Here is a 19,553-nt window from a genome sequence, read left to right as displayed (position 1 = left end):
CTCTCAGGAGAGGTGTCGTTCTTCTTTTTTGAAGATTTCCCCCTACTGTAAGAAAAAAATCAATATTGAGATACATTCTCTACATAGTTCGTTGAATTACATATGAAAGACTCTTCAAACAAGGCAACATTCAAACCGAAAACGGCATAACATATAGATTTTCGATTTCCTACAGCACCCATAGAAAAGTTGAAGAAATTACATTTGGACAAGTAGAACATAAATATGTCGAAAAGGAAGCAGGAAATATGTAGAAAACCAATAGTTAGGGCAGGTTTTCTGTCTGGGTACTTCATTCGTTGTATTACATGCGTAGAAATTTCAACCAATAATAGCAACTGTGACATCTATCCTACGTGAGATTGGAATTTTGTGTAAATACTATTTACAGAAAATGGAAATATCTTCAGAATGGAACGAGATCCATCCAGTCTCTTCCACATGATTAGCAAGTAATTTCCGTTCCAGATGAAATGGGATTCCATTTCTTCCTTCCCCGTCTTTCTATATTGTCTCACTCGAGTGCATTATATATACCCGAACGAAGGTCTATTGTTTCCAACATCCTCATCAATGGATGTTTCTAGTTTAAGCCGCACAATTTCACACCCAGCAGTTCTGTGTACCACGTTGAAAGCCGGCACGCGATGAATTATTCGCTATGAATCAGTGTTGAATTATTATCTTCTGTCTTCTGCGGAATAATTAAGATCTTTGAGCTCGGATTGGAGCTGGATGGTTCTTGTGCGTTATAAAGGAAGTGCATCAATTTCGAGGATATAGATCTACCGGAAGTTTTTCCCGATGGGCTGCTGGTTTTACTCAATTTCATGCTCATTATTGAAAAGTCGAGATAGTGAGGAATTTGGTGTTGAAGCAGACTGATTAAGAATTTTACATCTTTAATGTGAAATGTTGAAGGTAGTTTAGATCACTGAATTAGAGAAAATATGGGACATATGCTATTGTCTTCGTCTGGGTTTCTATCTGGAGGGGATTGAATCGGATATAGTTTCATACTGGGTGGCGCTCTGTGTTACTGTATAGTACACAGTAGTGCTCTGTTTACTAGATAGTACTCAATAGCCCTTGCCAATATTGAATAAGAGTCCATCAATTCCAAACGTTCTCCATCGGAGAAAAAGCTTTGTTACTCTAACGAGGTCAAATGAGTCCATGAAACCATGGTCAGCATCTGCATTTCTTCGATGGAGCGTACTCCAATTGGTTCCCTGACGAAGGCAAATTGGCTAGTTCAATTCAGATCGTACCACTTGTTGATATTCATATCAGCGGGTGGTAAGCATCTGCATTAATCCTTATTATTGTAGTTTAGATTATTCTCTTTCCTAAGCTATTATTCATATTAAAGAATCAAAAGGAGATATAAGGCATTGCCGACAGCCGACAATACATATTATCTAGCAATTCACATTGACTCACATTTAGATCGAATATTATGGACATTTGAGATATGGAGATTTGAGATTAAAATACGTTAGATAAAATCAAGAAAACAATTTTCAGGATTTTGAATGATTCCTACAAGCAAGTACCCACCAAGTAATGTATCAATTTACATCTTCATATTATGAATTGAACGGTACTCAACGATGCAACATCGTGAATGGAAGGGGAAGTACCCTTCACAATATTTGAGGCTTCAAGTTTGTCCTTTTGGTATAGAACAGCCGGCCAGCCTGTATTTGGGTATGAGTATACTACGAAGTACGAAGTTGGAGGTTGTCACAGGAATCATCCGAGTGAGGAGAAGATAAAGCTTGGTTGCGGAATCAAGGCTTGATTGACGAATAGACGTCAATTTGTTTTCAATCGATAATTCAGTCATAATATCGTTCTCGCATCAAATTATGATGTTCATACGACCATTCAATTATTCTCGACTGCTATTTCTTTAATATATTCAGAAATGAAAAGCTTTAGGTGATTTCGTTTTGGAAATCGAGTGACTGTCGATTCTTTGATTGGACAATTGAAGTTTCATGAAACCCGCTGTGAGTATTATACGTTAATCACGAAAGCACCTCATCAACTGCTCTACATCTCAAACTACTTTAACGCCCATTATTCAACCAGAAAAATAGTTGAGTGAATAGGGTATTAGGTGAAATTATCAATGAGGAAACCTTCGAATAATAGCTCCTTCTATTCAGTGGGCCGCGCTCTAAAAACGCAGAGTTTTTTCGCGTCAACTGTCTTTCAAGTTTTCCCCCTCCACCCATCCCAACTTCCTCCTAAATCCCTAATGAATCAACTTCGCTCCGAGACGTTCAAGAATCAATTATCAAAATAGAAAGTTGCAGAAATTCCCGTTCTGTCCGTCCTACCTCCCAAACTTGCCCGGAAATTAAGCGCATGATTTGAATATAATGCGATTCGCGCAAAGAACTTTTTTAATTGAAATATTCCACTTTCTTCTCGTCTATCCAAGTGAGGGCGCTCTTTTGGAGCGCGAAAAAATTCGCGGAAGTTTAAGCATTAATTTGAATTTATTATTTTCTGCTCACAGGGACGCCGATAATGCGTCCCTTCGAGAACTTTTTATTTCAGATCATCCGCTGGAGAAGTTTCAGTGAAAATTCGAAATAGTCGCTGTCAGTTTCGAATTGATAGCGAATTAGTTAATTCAGGAAGAAATCTGATTGCATATGAAAAATTGTAACTGAAATATGAAACCCATTCATTTAATATCAACTCTTTTCAACTAAAATGATGAAGATTTGTGAATATCTTTCATTGTTGTCCACTATCAGCCCATTATTTTTACTTTCCTTTCATAGCTTTATTTACCATAGTTACAATCATTCGTATTGACTCAAATATGCGCCCATTTTTCAGTTACACGTTGCCATTTCGAAGGTGATTTCATAATGTGTTCTCATAACGTCTTGTTTCTATTGGCAAAAACCTGCGTTAGCCAGTTTTCACATGCCTCTCTTGAGGACAACTCCACACCACCAAGAGCATTTAACATCCACAAAAATAGATGGTAATCGCTTGGGGCCAGATCCAGACTAGAAGGTGGATACACAAGGACCCCCCAACCAAGGTCCAGGAGCTTCTGGAGGGTCATCATAGACGTGTGCGGCCTGGCGTTGTCCTGGTGGAATGCGGCACCTCCCCTATTGGACAATTTTGGCCTCTTTTTATCGATCAAATTGCTAGCAATAGAGATCTCAATTTAGCGTCTGAATATTAGGCACTAGCTCATGGTAGAGGATACCTTTCCAATCCCACCAAACGTACAGCAAAACTTTCCGGGACATCAATCCTTGTTTGTGTACCGTTTGGACGGCTTCACCGTTCTTCGACCATGAAAGTTTTCGCCTGACATTATCGTATGTGACCCATTCATTATCCCCAGTCACCAGTCTCTTGAAATAAGGCCCGATTACGTTTCGTTTGGCCAAGGAATCGCAGATGGAAACACGGTCTATCAAATTTTTTTCCGTTCGTTTTTTCAGCTCGTGTGGCACCCAAACATCAGGCTTGTTTTGTGATCGATCCTCAGCTCCTGAGCGATGCTACGACCGCTCTCATTCCGATCCACTTCTATCATTTTCATGATTTTATCGACATTCTTGACTATAGGCCTCCCAGTGCGTGGTGCATCAAAATTACCGGAACGGAATCGATGAAACCAAAATTAAGCGTGATTGGCTGTTACAATATTAGCACCATAAACCTCATTTACATTTGCAGTGTTTGACTTGCATTTTCTTCCCCTTTATCAAATCAAAATTGTAAAACATAACGAATGTTTTCTTTGTTCACTTCCATCTTTGACTCTTTAATTGACAACTGAATTGTTCGGTCATAAGAATGACAAAACTTGTTTTGATGGTACATAAATTCCTCTTTCCAACGAGTATAAGTTTGTCCCAATGCGACACATGCATAACGAGGTATAGGTTAATAAAACCATCTATCAAAAAAATTAATTTTCCCCCACCTAATAAATACCATATTCCCGAAAATTCTAAAGCAAAACTCATGAAAATGGTGATTTATGTACGCATTTACCATAACTCATCCAAAAATATAGGTACTCAAAACATTTTCATAAAACTCACTTCATCCCGGATGCCGAGAAAGTTTTTCATGGATTAAATATTCTTTCAGTGTGATCTAACCATATTTCCTTATAACAGGAGTCATTATTACGATTAAGACCCGGTACTTTCACCTTCGAATAAATTTTATTCGATGTTAATAAGTATCTGTCAAATAATTTCCTATCTGAAGGTTATCTATGTGAAGGATACCTTATTTCTGTGTTATCATATGAAATTATTTGACGTATGGTGGGTAGAGAGAAGGAGAACGATCGCTGCTTTGAGACCACAGATTTTTTGTCCCCTAAAATATGTACCAATAGGGTAGTTCATGCTTTTGCCAATAGGCGCGCTGGCCATCACGAGAGTGCGAAATTTTGATTTACACAAATCAAATTGTAGTTGTCTGAGTGAACTGTTTCCCTGGTGACAGATGATAGGAATATTCCTATCATCTGTCACCAGATATAAATAATAATAATATTATTATTTTCGATTTTTGATGAGAGAACAACATAATATGACCATGGTGAAATGTTGAAGCGTGCGCTAGTATAAGAGTGTTTTGGCATCGGAAAGAAAAGGAGAAGAGATAAAATTTCCGACAGCATTTTTGAGAGAAAATTGGAAAAAACCTTATCTGAAGAATCGACTTCGAATCAATTTGTGTGTCAAGAGCACTTTCGCGATGAAGATATCAAAAAGATGATGGATTCATTATAAACGAAATCGAAATTGTCATCCGTCGTGAGAAGTTGACTCTTCTGAATAAGAATATCTAACCAATAAAACTACATGGTTCAGAAGTAAATATTCTTGAAGAATTTTGTTGGCATAACATAATATATGGTTTATATTCTCAGCTGAGTATTGGCTGCAGAATCTACTCTAATACCTAAGTGATAAATCTGAGACTGCTACCTCTTGTTGTCTTGATGTGTTCTACTCCTCACTACGGATTTATATAATTTTGAAGATTACGGTAAACCAACTAACATAGCTGCTTTCAATAAACAATGATAAACAAAAGTAGGTGCAATTTTTTTGATCAGTGATTTCTTTTGAATTTCATTGATTTCGACTTGCATTTTATTGCATATAATTCAGAGAACTCATATTTAATATAGATTTGAAGAAAGGTATTTGAAAAATCATCACAAAACCACGATGACACATAACCTAAAATAAAATGAAGGCTGTTCATTTCAAATTGACGCTTGAATCCCCACCCCTTATCGATACCCGCTGCAATCACAGCGACACCTATCCTACGTTTCCCGTTTTCGGGGACACATTTTTAGTACGTCGATCGTTCTCCTTCTCTCTTCTACTCTCCATAATTTGACGAATAACAATTCTATGAAAGCACGGTATATAACTTTTCACTGATCCATGTAAAATAAGGCACCGCATTGTAGAAATTGTCATAATTCCAACTAGAAAGCAAATATTTCGTGAAAATCACACAAAGAATAACCATACATTAAGAATCTGAAAAATTGAACCAATAATGACGGTACTTTCACGTGCGAATAAATAAATTTATTCGATAGATAAGTCTTATTCGTAGGATAAGTAAAAATGCATTCTTTTCACTTTCAGATAGTGTTATTCATCGAATAAATCTGTCATTGAAACTCGTTAACGAAATTTTATTTGTCATAGATCGAACACGTCATTATAGGTTGAATTTTTTAAATTCTTGATGTATGCTTAATCTTTGTGTGAGTTACACGTAATATTTGCTTTCTAGTTGTAATTATGACAATTTCTACAATGCGGTGTCTTATTTTACATTAACCAGTGAAAAGTAGTATACCGTGCTTTCATAGAATTGTTATTCGTCAAATAATTTCATCTGAAAGCACTATCCTTCAGATAAGAAATTATTTGACAGATACTACTTATTCACATTGAATACAATTTATTCGAAGGTGAAAGTACCGGGCCTAAGAATAAGACTTATCTATCGAATAAGTTTATTTATTCGCACGTGAAAGTACCGGGCCTAAATTTGATAGTATGAAAGGAATCTATGATTTTAACAACGAATCATTAGGAAAACATTCGAAATATTGATTCAGAAAAAAAAAATCCTTAGTCTGAAATGACGATTGGTAGTATGATATTTCAATACCATCTTCATCTTTTCACCAACATTTCTCTGGATATACATAATGGAGTAAACATTAAACACCTATAATACATTTTTAATGGAGATTCAATGATTTCTTTTTTTGTTGCAGGAAATGACGTTTTGGGCATTTGAAGAACACAATGGATACCACCTCTTTTCCTCCAGAAGATCGTAAAAATCATGCGTAATATGTAACAAAAATGTCTGTTAATCTGTGAAACGCGATTTTTTCGATAAATGTGGACGATTTTGTCTCGATGAAATTTGAAACCGTTATGTTTCCAACATAAAATGGGCATGAAGAGTCGGGGAGGCATGTTGAGGCTGTTAGTGGTGTATCTGGAATTCGTTGTTGCGATCAGGGCCACCCCTGCTTTCATGAAGAACGCCAAGATCAGCACCAGAATAGTCCAGACACGTTACGGACGGTTGCAGGGTTTGATCGTGCCTATGGACCAGTACAGATACTTGAAGCCCATCGAGGTGAGTGAAATCTATTCTTTTCTTGTCTTTTTTCGAAAAAATGTATGTTAAATTTTTCGGAACTTCCTCCTTTTATCCACAACTACTTTTGAGTATAACTGTATTTTTGATCCATGTTGTATTTATCGTTTTTTGCCGTACATGTGATGGGAAAAATCCTTTTGGAAGCATATCCTGAGATATGCTGAGATTTTTTTTTTGGTACGGGCTAGAAAACTTCAGATACCCACCGAAAAACTTCTCAAGCATTTAGGCAAAATAAGAATCAGAGGCATATAACCCACTGACATAGATATCAACTAGTATTGCTGTCTGTATCGAACCAGCTAACTTGCCATCATTCGAACCTCGACTTGAAGTTAATCCTGTCGAACAAGATTAGATGCTGACCATGGTTTCGGCGTCGTTTGACCTCGTCAGAGCAATAAGAATCCCACTCCGATAAAAAATTGTTAGAATTGACGGACCCAATTGAATACTGGGAAGAATTTCTGAGTATTTTCAAGTACTCAGGGGCCATCTAGTAGGCAACGAGATCAAACTCAATTTCTTCTCCAGATCGGATTCCAAACGGAGACAACGGCATATCAAGTTGGCAATTGATTGTCTAAAAATAGTCGTGGGGTTGGAATATAATTGAAGAATATTTAATTCTACAGATATCTTACTTTAGCTACTTTATTGTCGCTTTTTCAAGCTCTTAAGTCAGAACCATAATTCAGACTTCATGCCCTAAGTATTCACCTAGCTTGATCTGACAATCAAAGCGGTTTTTCTTCACCTTAGATAGATTTCTACTAGGAAGAGAAGAATAAGAATATATGAGTCTGTATAAATAAGGAACAATTATGTGATCCAAATGTTTCTTGATGAAAAAATTTCAGGTGTTCCTGGGCGTACCGTATGCCACACCACCAGTCCAATCGAATCGTTTTAGCCCTACTCGGGCACCAAGCCCTTGGGACGGTGTTCGGATATCGGATAAGATGGGGCCGGTATGCCCTCAGAAGCTTCCGGATATAAGCAACGAGACAGCAGCCCTGGAAAGAATGCCCAAAGGAAGGCTGGAGTATCTCAAGAGGCTTTATCCCTACCTGAGCAACCAGAGTGAAGATTGTCTTTACCTAAATGTCTTTTCTCCAACTCAAGGTAAGTTGGATTGATGTTCTGTCACAAGTGAGTTCTAATGACTTGATAAATGGTCAGTCCAGACAGTATTCAACAATTTAATTTTTGAAGAAAGGGAGCTGAAACACTGACCACAGGAAAGCATATTGCCTACATCCGCTGGGTTTCCATACAAGGTCGTTAATGTGCAAAAACTGATCAGATGTTTCGGACATATTGAAGGTTATAGTCTAAGATCCGACTGTTAGAATCCTTGCAGTACCTTGTGGGTACTTTCATTGATATGTAATAGATCATGATTTAATTGAATAACAAATTAAATTATTGTGCTAAAAACTCGATGCTTTCATTTAAATTGAAAGTGGTTGAGGCAAGGTTCCGAAGACAACACTGTTAGTTTACAATTTACGTAATATTCTTGGAGCTGGATCTTAGAATTTATCAGTAACTATAGTTAATATAGTTCTGAATTATCGAAATGCATTCGCCAATTTGCAACCTAGTGGAGAGTATCAGTTTGTAAATATGTATTTCCACGAGAAATCATTGATATTTAGTGAGAAGAATACTTCATACCATAAGAAGAAATGAGCGTACAGAAAAAAATGCAGAATTTTAGTTCTCTTCATTAGCAAAATATAATTTCTTGACTAGAAAACTTAGCGACAATTTCTCCTGAAAATAACTATACTATATTTCATGTTCTGTAGATGTTTGCTGGAATAATTTCTTTCAGTTGTAATTATTGTATGCATTTATTTGCAATTCAGCATAATTCATAGTAGGAAGTAAACAGTTTCATTGATTAAATTGTCGTCAATACACATTATCGTTGCCTATTGAATCATTTCTGTAAAGAAGCAGTCTCGAGAAAGATCGAGTGAATGAAATAAAAAATTTCAATTTTAGTCATTAGGTCCTTTCGTTTGCATAAAAAGTGTAGCACTTTTCTACACTCGATTTGATTTACACCTCCTCTACACTGGTGTAAATCCAATCAACAAACGAATATTAAAATCGAGTGTAGAAAAGTGCTACACTTTTTATGCAAACGAAAGGACTTATTATTTCAAATGAAATAATCATATTGTTAGAACAGATTTGTTGTGGAAATCTTGCACATTCACCATCTTGCAAGCTATTTAATAATCAAGAATATTCTATCGAAATAATTGATTGGCTTTTTCAGTGTTAGGTAATCGAATTTTCCAACTTTTTGGGATTCACTTGAATAGGTGAATATAATAGGTTCAGTTGACAAGTTTAGTCTGTGGAAGCTTTTGCATATTACATCAAGAGAAAAAATATCAATCAACTAAAATGAAAAAACAAAGTATCACACTGATAACAATCAAATAATATCCTTAAATATCTGATTAGAAATCAATATTTCTAACTAACCGACTAATTCTGAAGAATGTGATGTTTACTAGAAATGCTACGAAAACATATCCGAAAAAATCAACGGAAATCCGACTAGCTTATGGAATAGCTGCGAATTCACAAACAAATTCATCAATCCACCCTCCTCGGGACCGTATCGGATTATAATTCCGAGGATGGAAAAAGAAAATCAAGAAATAAATTCTTAATTAAGAATCTGATAAGGTCGCCGGCAGGGCAATTTCAGGATACCTAATCTCCGACTAATCCCGCAATAAATTCCCGATCGCTCGACTCCAAAATAACTTATAAATATATAGCCCGACTCCGACTCCGCCAACCGAGTCTCTAACGAAAAATTGGTGAATTAAAACTTCGTTTTCATCCGAGGAAAGAATTTTGTTATTCCTAAACGATATGGCGAAAGAATCAGAGCCAGGGAGAAATTTGGAATGCTTCAGATTTCCATACTGACTTTTATGAAAAGCCTGTCGAAACTGAAGTAGGAATAAGTTTAGAATTTATAAATAAAAAACAGAATAATATGAATGATCATAATAAAGAATATGTCGATTGTGGAGATTGACCACCGACATAAATATGGCTCTTCATTGAGGAATTTATAGATCTATCTACAAGATACAGTTTTTATCAATAAAGGATCACACAGGAATCGTGGAAAGCTGGCCAGATGTTGAAATTCCAATCCATTATGCTTGTCACATCTCTCCAAGTAGGGTGACATTATTGGACGCAAGGTATCATGCTGATAGTGATCTATCTATTTATACTTTCTGGTGAGGTCCAAGATTTGAAGATATCTAGGCTGCTGGAAAAGGTATAGGACAGTTTAAAAAAAAAATACATTGTTCTTTTCCCCTACCTCCCCTTACTATAAACATCCATAACGCTATAATAGCTACAGAATTGCCTTGAATATGGACTATTCAGTCAATTGCTCAATACATGTTCAGAAGAATTATTTTTTTTTCTGCTGGTACCAAAGTTACAAGCTCTCTTTCGTAGGGTACAATAATATGTTCACTTTTATCCCTTCTATATATCCCCAATATCAGGTTGTGTTTGGTCCATCTTCTTTCGAGATATTTGTTGCTGACTTTTGCTGGCTAGTTGCTATTCTTGACTTAACTTGTTTAAGTAGATTTGGCGATGATCCTACTGATGATAGAGTCAGTGATATTTAAAGACGATTTGAGTTTATGCTATCTCAGGAATATCGTGAATGTACCTGTAGATTCTGGTGACTTGGGACAGTCCTGTAACTTGCGACAATTACCCCCTCGCAGATCTCTTTGTTTCCTACCATTTATGAGTGAAGAGAAAAACTTTTAAGATTGTGTAGTGTCCTGTCGGTTAGTTTAACAATTAATTCCTGTTGAATTTGACGTGACCAGAGAGTTCGAACTTACAGGAAAAATTAACGAATTCAGAAGAGTAAAAGCGCATTTTTTAAGGCCCTTATACTTTCTAGTGTTCTGTATATGTGTTTCACTTTGTTCATGTGTAATTTTTTTTTTGGATACGTGGGATATTCGGATATTATATATGTCATGAAACAAGGTTGTTTATGAATCAAACGGCAACACGGATCTCATTCATTTATTTTGTTGTTTCATAGGGTGACAATGCCGAATAGATACAAGCGCATTGGCATCAGGAAATATGTCGAGTTTCCGGAAGATATTATTATTTACGTTATTTACACATATAAATCACCAAAGAACGAAGAAATCAAAGTTCCCTTGTTTTGTTTTTTTTTTACATTTGAGTTTCGAAATTTTTACTTTCGCTGTAATAGGGGTTTATCATTCAATTTCCTTACCTTCAACTATAGATCACAAATTCTAAGTTTTCAAAACTATACACCGTCCCACGTCACCTATTTCATTTGAGAGATGAGAAATCAGTAGATTTTAACTAGTGTCCCAAGCCTGCCAAACCGGTGATTGACTTGGGACTAGTATTTTTTATTTTTTTCAAAATTTATATCCGAATTCTGAAGCATGGTATATATCCTCATCAATAGTCTGAGTCATTAAGCATATTTGAACCTCTTTCTCAAGTGAAAATAGGTAACCGTTTTCGAAATATGACAAGTTGAATTCCAAAATCGTCCCAAGTCACCCGAATCTACGGTAGCCGAGTTTTCAGGAAGCAGAATGAACTGATTGGAATTCAGAGAATTAATACATGATGAATAACGTTTAGAATTTAAACTGGATAATCCTGTCTTGCATGAAATTCTATTACATTAATTTCTAAAATGTCCGTTGTAGTTAGGTTCTTACTATTTCTTTTCACTCCCAAAGACTTTCACTACATATATTGATTTTCAGTTCTGTTGTTTATACATTTAAAAATAAAATCAAAAACAAAATAGGAAAGCCATTTTAGCCAATAGCAAAATGTGTTCGCAAAGAGGGGTTTCTCATCATGGTTATTCTATTCTACACACTAGAATATATATTTTCATTTCGAACAATTTTTATTTCGTCGTCGTCAAATACAGAGATATTTATATATCTTCTAAATGCCTTCGGAATGAGAGCAGAACGAAAAAAACACAAGCGGGGTAGATTGAACGAAACAGCATTGGACCCTCATCAATTCAGGTAGAAAAAAGGCAACGTCAACGATAACAGATTACTTACAAGAATTCCGACTCTTTGTTGAGGGACTTCGCTCATAATTAAAGAAATTGCTTACAACCGAAAGCTTCCAGGATTAAGGGAGGGAATTGTTTGATTAATCTGGGACTATGGCATAACTCCCAGTCTCTCCTGTCAGGATTATCGTTATTGTACAACTGAGGTCCTAAATGAACCATCAGCTATTAGAGAGCAACGAAATGTGTCCACAAATAGAATAAATATAGGCAAACTGGTTCAGTTATTCGTAGAGAATGTAAACATTCTCGTCTAGTAGCCGCTGATAGTGACGTGTATCTAGCATTGATTCTGGTATGTCTAAAACAAACTTGACATTTGTTCCAATTTAAAAACAGTTGTCGAATTTAACAAATGAGAGTACCGAAGGAAAAGAAAGAGATGATGTGTTTAAAATCCTGATTATTCAGTAAAGTGATTGTAGCACTTATAAACGACACCGATTCTGTTTTCATTTAAGCATTACCATTATTGGAGCATTTGGTGCAGTACCACGTGACGTTGGAAAAAGCATATACAGGGCCCTACGAGTTATATTCCAATTCATCGACCTCCACTATAAACCGAACAACTTCTTCAGTGCATTTTAGTCTATAACTTGCATAAGTTTACATCCAAAGATTCATATTCATTTTGATCGCGAATGGGTCATCAAAAAATCGAATGTATTCAGGCTACCAGCAATGTTGTTTACAACTATCAACACAGTCTTCCTACGCTGTGTTTTTGATGCGGTGCGTACGTCTGGATCCGGCATAATATGCCTTGCACTTTGAATTTATTACATACCTATTTATACGTTTCTTTGTGAACCGTAGAATGAATAAAGGACGTCTAAAATCTGATTACCGAAGAGTGCGGATGAATCACGTGAATCATTTTATGCCTGAAATTTGAAATTTCTAAAGGATATACACAACTGATTACCACATCCCACATCTTTCACTTTGATCGAAACCAGAGACGAATCCGCTCTTGAAGGGTAATCTCCTTACCATCAATTTTGCCCGTTACACTGCCTAATTCACTTTCCCAGAGAACCTCGCTTTATTATCCCGTTAAATAACCGTTATGCATCCCGGGTATTATGAAATAACATCCAGCATCTATCTCAGATGAACCAGCTCAAGATCCACTCCATTATTTCGAATATCTCCCTTAATCTTTTCCTCTTACCCGACCTATTCATGGTACGAGGGAGTCCTTGTCCCCTTTCATGCTCCATCTACCACTTGATGCTCCAGAAGACATTATTTTTAATTAGGGCTTCTCAGTATGCCATTGCATTCAGTGGCAGAGCTTTGTCAACACAAAATATTAATTTGGGAGAGCAGACGGTTGGAATACCTGATTCAACAGGATTGGTAAAATTAGAACACAACCGCTTGGTGCGGGGAAAGATAGCAGTCGTTAAATCTAGCATCCAAAAAAAACTTGAATTGCTTTGATACTAACGACCGCGACAAATATTATTCTTTTCTCTATGATTCCATCGATATCGGCAGCTTTCTCGATAATTTTATGTGACTGTGATGAACATGAAAAATATTGAGGTTGCTAGAATTATCCCATTACAATTCTCAAGGAATACTTCGACATTATGGCCTGTTTTCGTAGCTGGAAATCAGTTTTTGATTTAAGGACCCGTATCAAATTGTTCTCAATGAGTAATTGAGTAATGAGACTTCAGTTTAATCACGTACTTTCTCGTTGATCCATATAATTGATCCTCTTACTTCAACCAAGACCTACATCGTTAGCTTGGCGGATGACATAAGGCTAATGTATTCATGCATCAGTGATAAACCTTTGAGCACCATTGAATCTCATCTCAATATATGCCAGCAAATTGATTCTCTCAACAAGTACCTCAAGAAGAATATCCCCAAACGCATCTAATGCAATTCAATACTCCGAAAAGATAAACGATAACTTTTTTCTCGGAAAACCGAGTTTGTGACTTCTGACTTAAAGTGAAGAATTAGATTCTTCAGCCTGGGGAGTCCTTGGCCTGACTCTAAATTCTTCAGTCTATTGGGGCTATTATATGTGGTCATTTTAGGTCGCTAAAAATGGATTGGATATAACTGTATCTATACCTTGAAACTTGAAAAATATTTCTCCCAAGATCAGATTCTTCTACTTTACAAGTTTCAAATCAGACCAGGAATTCGATATTGCTCTCATTTTTGGAGCTCAAGAACTCTTACTTACCATCAAACAAGAATATTAGGTCTGACTGTCTATCCAACTTCAACAGTGAGTCTATAGTCGTTGAAACATAGTCGGAGAGTTTAAAACCTGTGCCTATTAACCATTGATGCTCCGCTCAGGTACAGGATAAGATGTCAAGTGCTCCCAGATTTTCAGGTAGCACTTGGTCTGCGTATCATGCATATTTCTTTGCTGTTCATTCATCTCCAACTGATTAGAATAAGGTGAGAAGGAAAAGTCTGATACTTTAGGTGTAGGAAAGCAACTAGGGAGATACGTTGCGCTTTTCAAAGTAAAACCAAAAAAGGATGATGTACCATTTTTATATCTCTGAGTTGATTCAGAAAAATGAGTCAGCCACGACTAAAAATAGCCCTGAGAATATGCTATTTTTGTTGCGAGAACAACAAAATATAACCCTGCTTTTGGAATGTTCTCAGTTTACTATTTTGGTGTGGATTTCAAAAGACTAACTTCGACATGATTAACCAAAACCAGTCTAGTGCTCGGGAGAATTTCATGAGTGAACTTTCGATCAAATAGTATTTCGATACATTTCCGAAACAACTTAACCGCCGTCGTTTGCTTCCATCCGCATCCAGAAACCCCATACCTCAGTTGAAAACTGTCGAATTTCATCTCGCCTCGAGGCAAATAACCCGAATTTATGTTTGTCCCGACTTTACATCTTATCGGGATGGTTGTTTTTCTCTCCTAGGATGAAAAGCGACCCCGAAGGAGAATTAAAGTTATTCCTCGGGATCTCGGCACAAATTACCAGTCGTTCCAGAGATAACGCATGGCAATTTACATCCGAATCTTTGAAGGATCTCAGCTCTTTTTTTGGATCTCGAAGCGTCTGGAAAATGTGGATGAGCACTAGACAGCACGCTGGATGTTTGGTTCAGTTAAACCAGCAATGAATCTTTGGAATGGGGAACTAAGTGACATCAAAACACCTTTCCAAATTTTCTCAGTCAATGTTTTCGTTAAGTATTGCCTAATACAAAAACAAACAAAAAGATTTGTCTTTCCACTCAACCTAATCCAGGCTCTTGCCCTAGCGAACTTTTGGGACCAATTCCACAACGGTTCTCTTTGTTCATTGAATCAGCTTCTTTCAACTAGAATACGTGGCCTTAGAACAATATATATAGTAGTTGGGGAGCTCAAGAGGGAGATTCGGGATTCCTCGAGCGTGTCAGATTATTATAAGAAAAGATACCTTGGCCCTGTAGAGTACCTTTACCAAAAATTAAATTTGCATATAGGGGGAATTGTCTAGGACCGCCTGTCAGAATAAAAAAAAACGATCATTGTACATACCCGAGCGTGCCAGATTGAGATATATGTGGTTAATTATATGTTGAGAAGTATATATTCTCTTAATCTGACAATTTAAGCGTGACGAAAATGTGTGTTATTGTGCCAAACTTCCAAAAAGAAAACGTCACGTGTACATTCTCGAGCGCGGTGGCGTTTTTTTTTGAAGCTAATGATTCAACAAAAACGGAAAAATATAACTTGGAAGTTTCAGCAAACCGAAACAATAAAAATTGGCCATAAAGGTCACAAAATTTTTTCGAATTGTCTCCTCACCTGGGCTTCAAATTGTTTTCGCATTCATTACAAACGTTGTAGAGAATAATATTTTTTAAAAATTTTGTCGGAAGCAATTTTTTCTACGTTTGAACATTTTAGAGATATATGGCGATGAATGTTTATTAGACCTTGGCCTTTCGTATGTGTGGCTAAGCTTCTCGCGCTCATTACCCTCTAGCTCGAAAACGATTGAGGGTATGAAAAATTGCTCCAGACAAAAGTTGTATAGAATTATATTATTCTCAACTTTCATATTGAATACAGAAACGATAAGAGGTACAGGAACGAAGAAATTGAAAAAAGATGCCCTGTTATCATCTTCAAATTAACAGATGAAAATCCCCCAATCAGTATCAGATTAATGGATCAACACGTCTGCAACACCGAGCTTTACCATTTGTATGAAAATCACGCTCGAGTATGTACAAGTAACGTTTTTTATTGCATTTTCAAAGGACCGCTGTGACCTTGCGTCACGTCCAAATTGTCAGGCCTGCCGCAGACATGCAATTTTTAGTTTTGCAACTGTTTAGTTGCAGAAGTGAGTACAATGCATTTATATGGGGCCGCGCAGACATGCAACTAAAAAGTTGCAGCGATTGCCTTTGTGTGCGCCCTCGAACCGCTTGCAATCAAACTGTTGCGCAACTGAAAAGTTGCATGTCTGCGGCAGGCCTCAGTCTTTTAAAAAGTAGCTTCCTATGAGTTCAATTAACATATCCTCTAAAAATCTGACACGCCCACCACGCAAACTGTCAGATTAACATGAATTTATTATCTGTGACACGCTCGAGTATGTACACATGACGATTTTTTTTTACATTTTTGAAAACATACAGACGCTTTTCGCACCGCTGAATGTGCATACATCATTTTTTTCTTTCTACCATCTAATTTTCAATTCAAAATCCACTAGATCTCCACGACGCTCAAGTATATCCCGATTTAGCATCGTCGTCTTCCTAACTAAAGTGTTTAGTTTAGAACTTCAGAACAGTGAGGTAGCTATTTATCTTGTGAACAGTTCTGCTATAGTGTGCAATTTTAGCTTCAGACTCTCTTGAACTCTCTTAGGACAGAACTAGAGTCTTCCTAACACGTACTACTCTATACCTTTTCAAGTTAAAATTGGCGCGAATCAGAATCAAAATGACATTAGTCAAAATCAAATTGACAATATCAATTTCAAACTGGCAAATCAGAAGCAAATTGGCATTAATAAATTTCGAATTGGCAATTGTTGGCAATATCAATCACAAATTGACAATAAACAAAATCAAATTGGCAATTCTGAATTTGAATTCTTCATTGGAATAATATGTATTAATGAAAAAATTTTATTGAATGATATACACTGTATAATGGTCTGTCACATCTACGAGACACTCCCATGTCAAATACAAAAAAAAAGGTAGACAAGAATACTACTCTTTCCCTTCTCGTTGTTAAAAATGGTCGTTTGTCTCCCTTGTTTCGAAGCTTGCTGAGTTCGTAGAATTTTTTAGTGTGATCTCAGTCTACATTATGAAGACTGAAAGTAACTTGATATGCGTGGATTTCAGCGTTTTTCAAACACTGTGTCGACTTCTCATACACCGCAAAGTAGAAGCGATGATTAAATTTCTTGTTCGAACAACCTAAACCCAAATCCGAATCTATTCGGGCACCTGAGTAAATATATCATCTATCTCAAAGGAATTTTCCCAAAGTTGATTAAGAAGCTTATGGCACATATTGTGCGGATTTAATCCGTCTCTTCGAAATTTCCGCGCCCCTCTCTACCCACGTATCGACTCGGATTCAATAATCCCCCAATAGATTTCCGAAGTGGGTTTCCTCCAAAACTCCGTCGAGATTAATGACTGAAGGCAACAACATAGGTTGCGAAAATATTTGCCCCTCTGAACATCTCCCGCTTTGAATAGAAATAATACATCCTGCCCTCTAACGCTTCCCATATTCCTTAAGGGATTGGAGATAGCGGTTGAATTTTCCGACTAATTTATACAGGCAGGTGGAGTTCCAAGACGTGTTTCTGATTCTACATCCAGAGGTTATTTGTGGGTAGTGAGAAGGTTTAATTACGGGACTATCCTCTTTGTGGGCAGTGGAGGATTAACGTCTGAGATACTGATATACAGAAAGATTATGTATTTTTGAATTATCAGATACCTATGTATTCAAGTTCTCTTTCATTAGATCCCTTTTGGTATCGAACAAACGACAATTTTCATTACACTAACAATTCCTTCATCGATTTCTGAGGTCTGAATTCTTCTTTACTCTTTGATTCCTGGGGTTAGTCAATAGAAATAATCGAGCGAAATAAAAACTCTCAAGGAATGAAAAATCCTCAAATCCACCCTTCAAACAAAACCGATCCCTAATCCAGTAGCCGCCTTTATCCCTTCAGCCCGCTCTCAAACTCGTAATTAAGCAGTGAAAAAGAAATTAAAGCAGGATTGAATGACTGATAACTTTCCCTACAAATAGGGTCCCGAAAAAGACCCTGCTTAACATGAAATTCGGAAAGTTCCTGAATTGATGAAAAAGTGGGAAAACTTTTTGGATCTCGTAGAAATTCCCCTCTTATACCGTTTTTCCTTTCGGCGATGGAATTAATGGAGGCATATTGTGCGCGGGTGTAAAAACGGCTTGAGTGTAGGGTAGGGTACGAGGCAGATTGTTTTTTTATGAAGTAGAAAATTGCGTCTAGGGCCCTCCCCATAAATAACGATAACTCTATAAGTGGATTCCGTCGTTCTGTTTGAAGGCTTGATTTGATGTGGTTGATACTCGATGAAAAATTCATCATTAAATTTAAGAAATTTTTTATATTTTCCGAAGTACCTAAATAGACACTGTGAGAAATACTGAGTACCTGAGCGCTGATTCAAAACACAAAAATGATTTGACAAGCGTCACTACCTCATATTTTCGTACTTTGCAGTCTTGGCGTTGTCAAATCCACAAGGCCAACAGAATGTATATCAATCTATGACATGGAATTTCATACTGGCTACTAGTAGTCTACTAATGATCTAAAATAATTTTTTTATCGAACTGAACAAAAAATGGCATTGCACGTACTATTTTTGAAGGCAAGTACATAGACAGTTTTCGTCCACAGACACTCTTCGTCCGCAAAAAATTTTCATCCGGATGTTCGTCACTGAGCAATATTAGGACCCGGGGCGATTGAATGAATTTTGTGAATACAGAATTTGATAAAACCATCAGTTTCTATGTCAATAGCTGTCATATGCTGTTGTCCAATTAATTCTTTACGAAATCGGCTAGATTTTACCAGTGAATTAGGTATGGCAGTGGATTGTATGTAAGTGTTCACTATAATCAAGAACAAGAAATCATAGCGATATATTATAATTCGCTGCTTTTTGAAAACCTCATTATCAACCAACAGAAACGCTAGTATTTCTCAGATTTTAAGTATTTTATGTGATGCGGAGGTTCGTTCATTCATTGCTGTATCCCGTTACCGGGAATCAATTTATAAAAAGACAAAAAAAAAAGAAAATAATATATAAATAAAGGTGCGAATAGACTTACAATTTCTTAGGGCTAATTGCGACTGTGTGCCCTCCTGAGACTGAAGAGACCCAACCGTGACCTATAGATCCTTGCCGCTGTATCCTTCTCGAGTCTCCATTATAACTATGTACCAAAGACCTCCACTGTGACCTGTCCAACTATAGTTGTTCCCAGTTATGATTGACATGAACTGATTTTAGGGATTGATGTAGTATATCCTTAAACCGCTTATACTATCCTCCTGGTTTCCGGGCTCTCTCTGTGAATTCGCCATACAGAGCTATTTTGGGG

The 19,553-nt window shown here is 36.8% G+C and overlaps 1 protein-coding gene across 1 annotated transcript in view; it reads left to right on the top strand.

Moving 5' to 3' along the window:
- The first annotated feature begins 6,345 nt into the window (after nucleotides 1-6,345).
- Nucleotides 6,346-19,553, top strand: part of LOC123311928 (neuroligin-4, X-linked-like) — a 190,780-nt gene continuing 177,572 nt past the window's right edge. The window contains exons 1-2 of the mRNA XM_044896060.1: nucleotides 6,346-6,696; nucleotides 7,581-7,845. Coding sequence (XP_044751995.1) covers nucleotides 6,505-6,696; nucleotides 7,581-7,845 — 457 coding nt within the window. The 5' untranslated portion in view covers nucleotides 6,346-6,504. The remainder of the gene's footprint in view (nucleotides 6,697-7,580; nucleotides 7,846-19,553) is intronic.

This window comes from Coccinella septempunctata, chromosome 4 (genome assembly GCF_907165205.1).
Source record: "Coccinella septempunctata chromosome 4, icCocSept1.1, whole genome shotgun sequence".
NCBI lineage: Eukaryota > Metazoa > Arthropoda > Insecta > Coleoptera > Coccinellidae > Coccinella > Coccinella septempunctata.
This window is presented reverse-complemented; position numbering and strand designations above follow the sequence as displayed.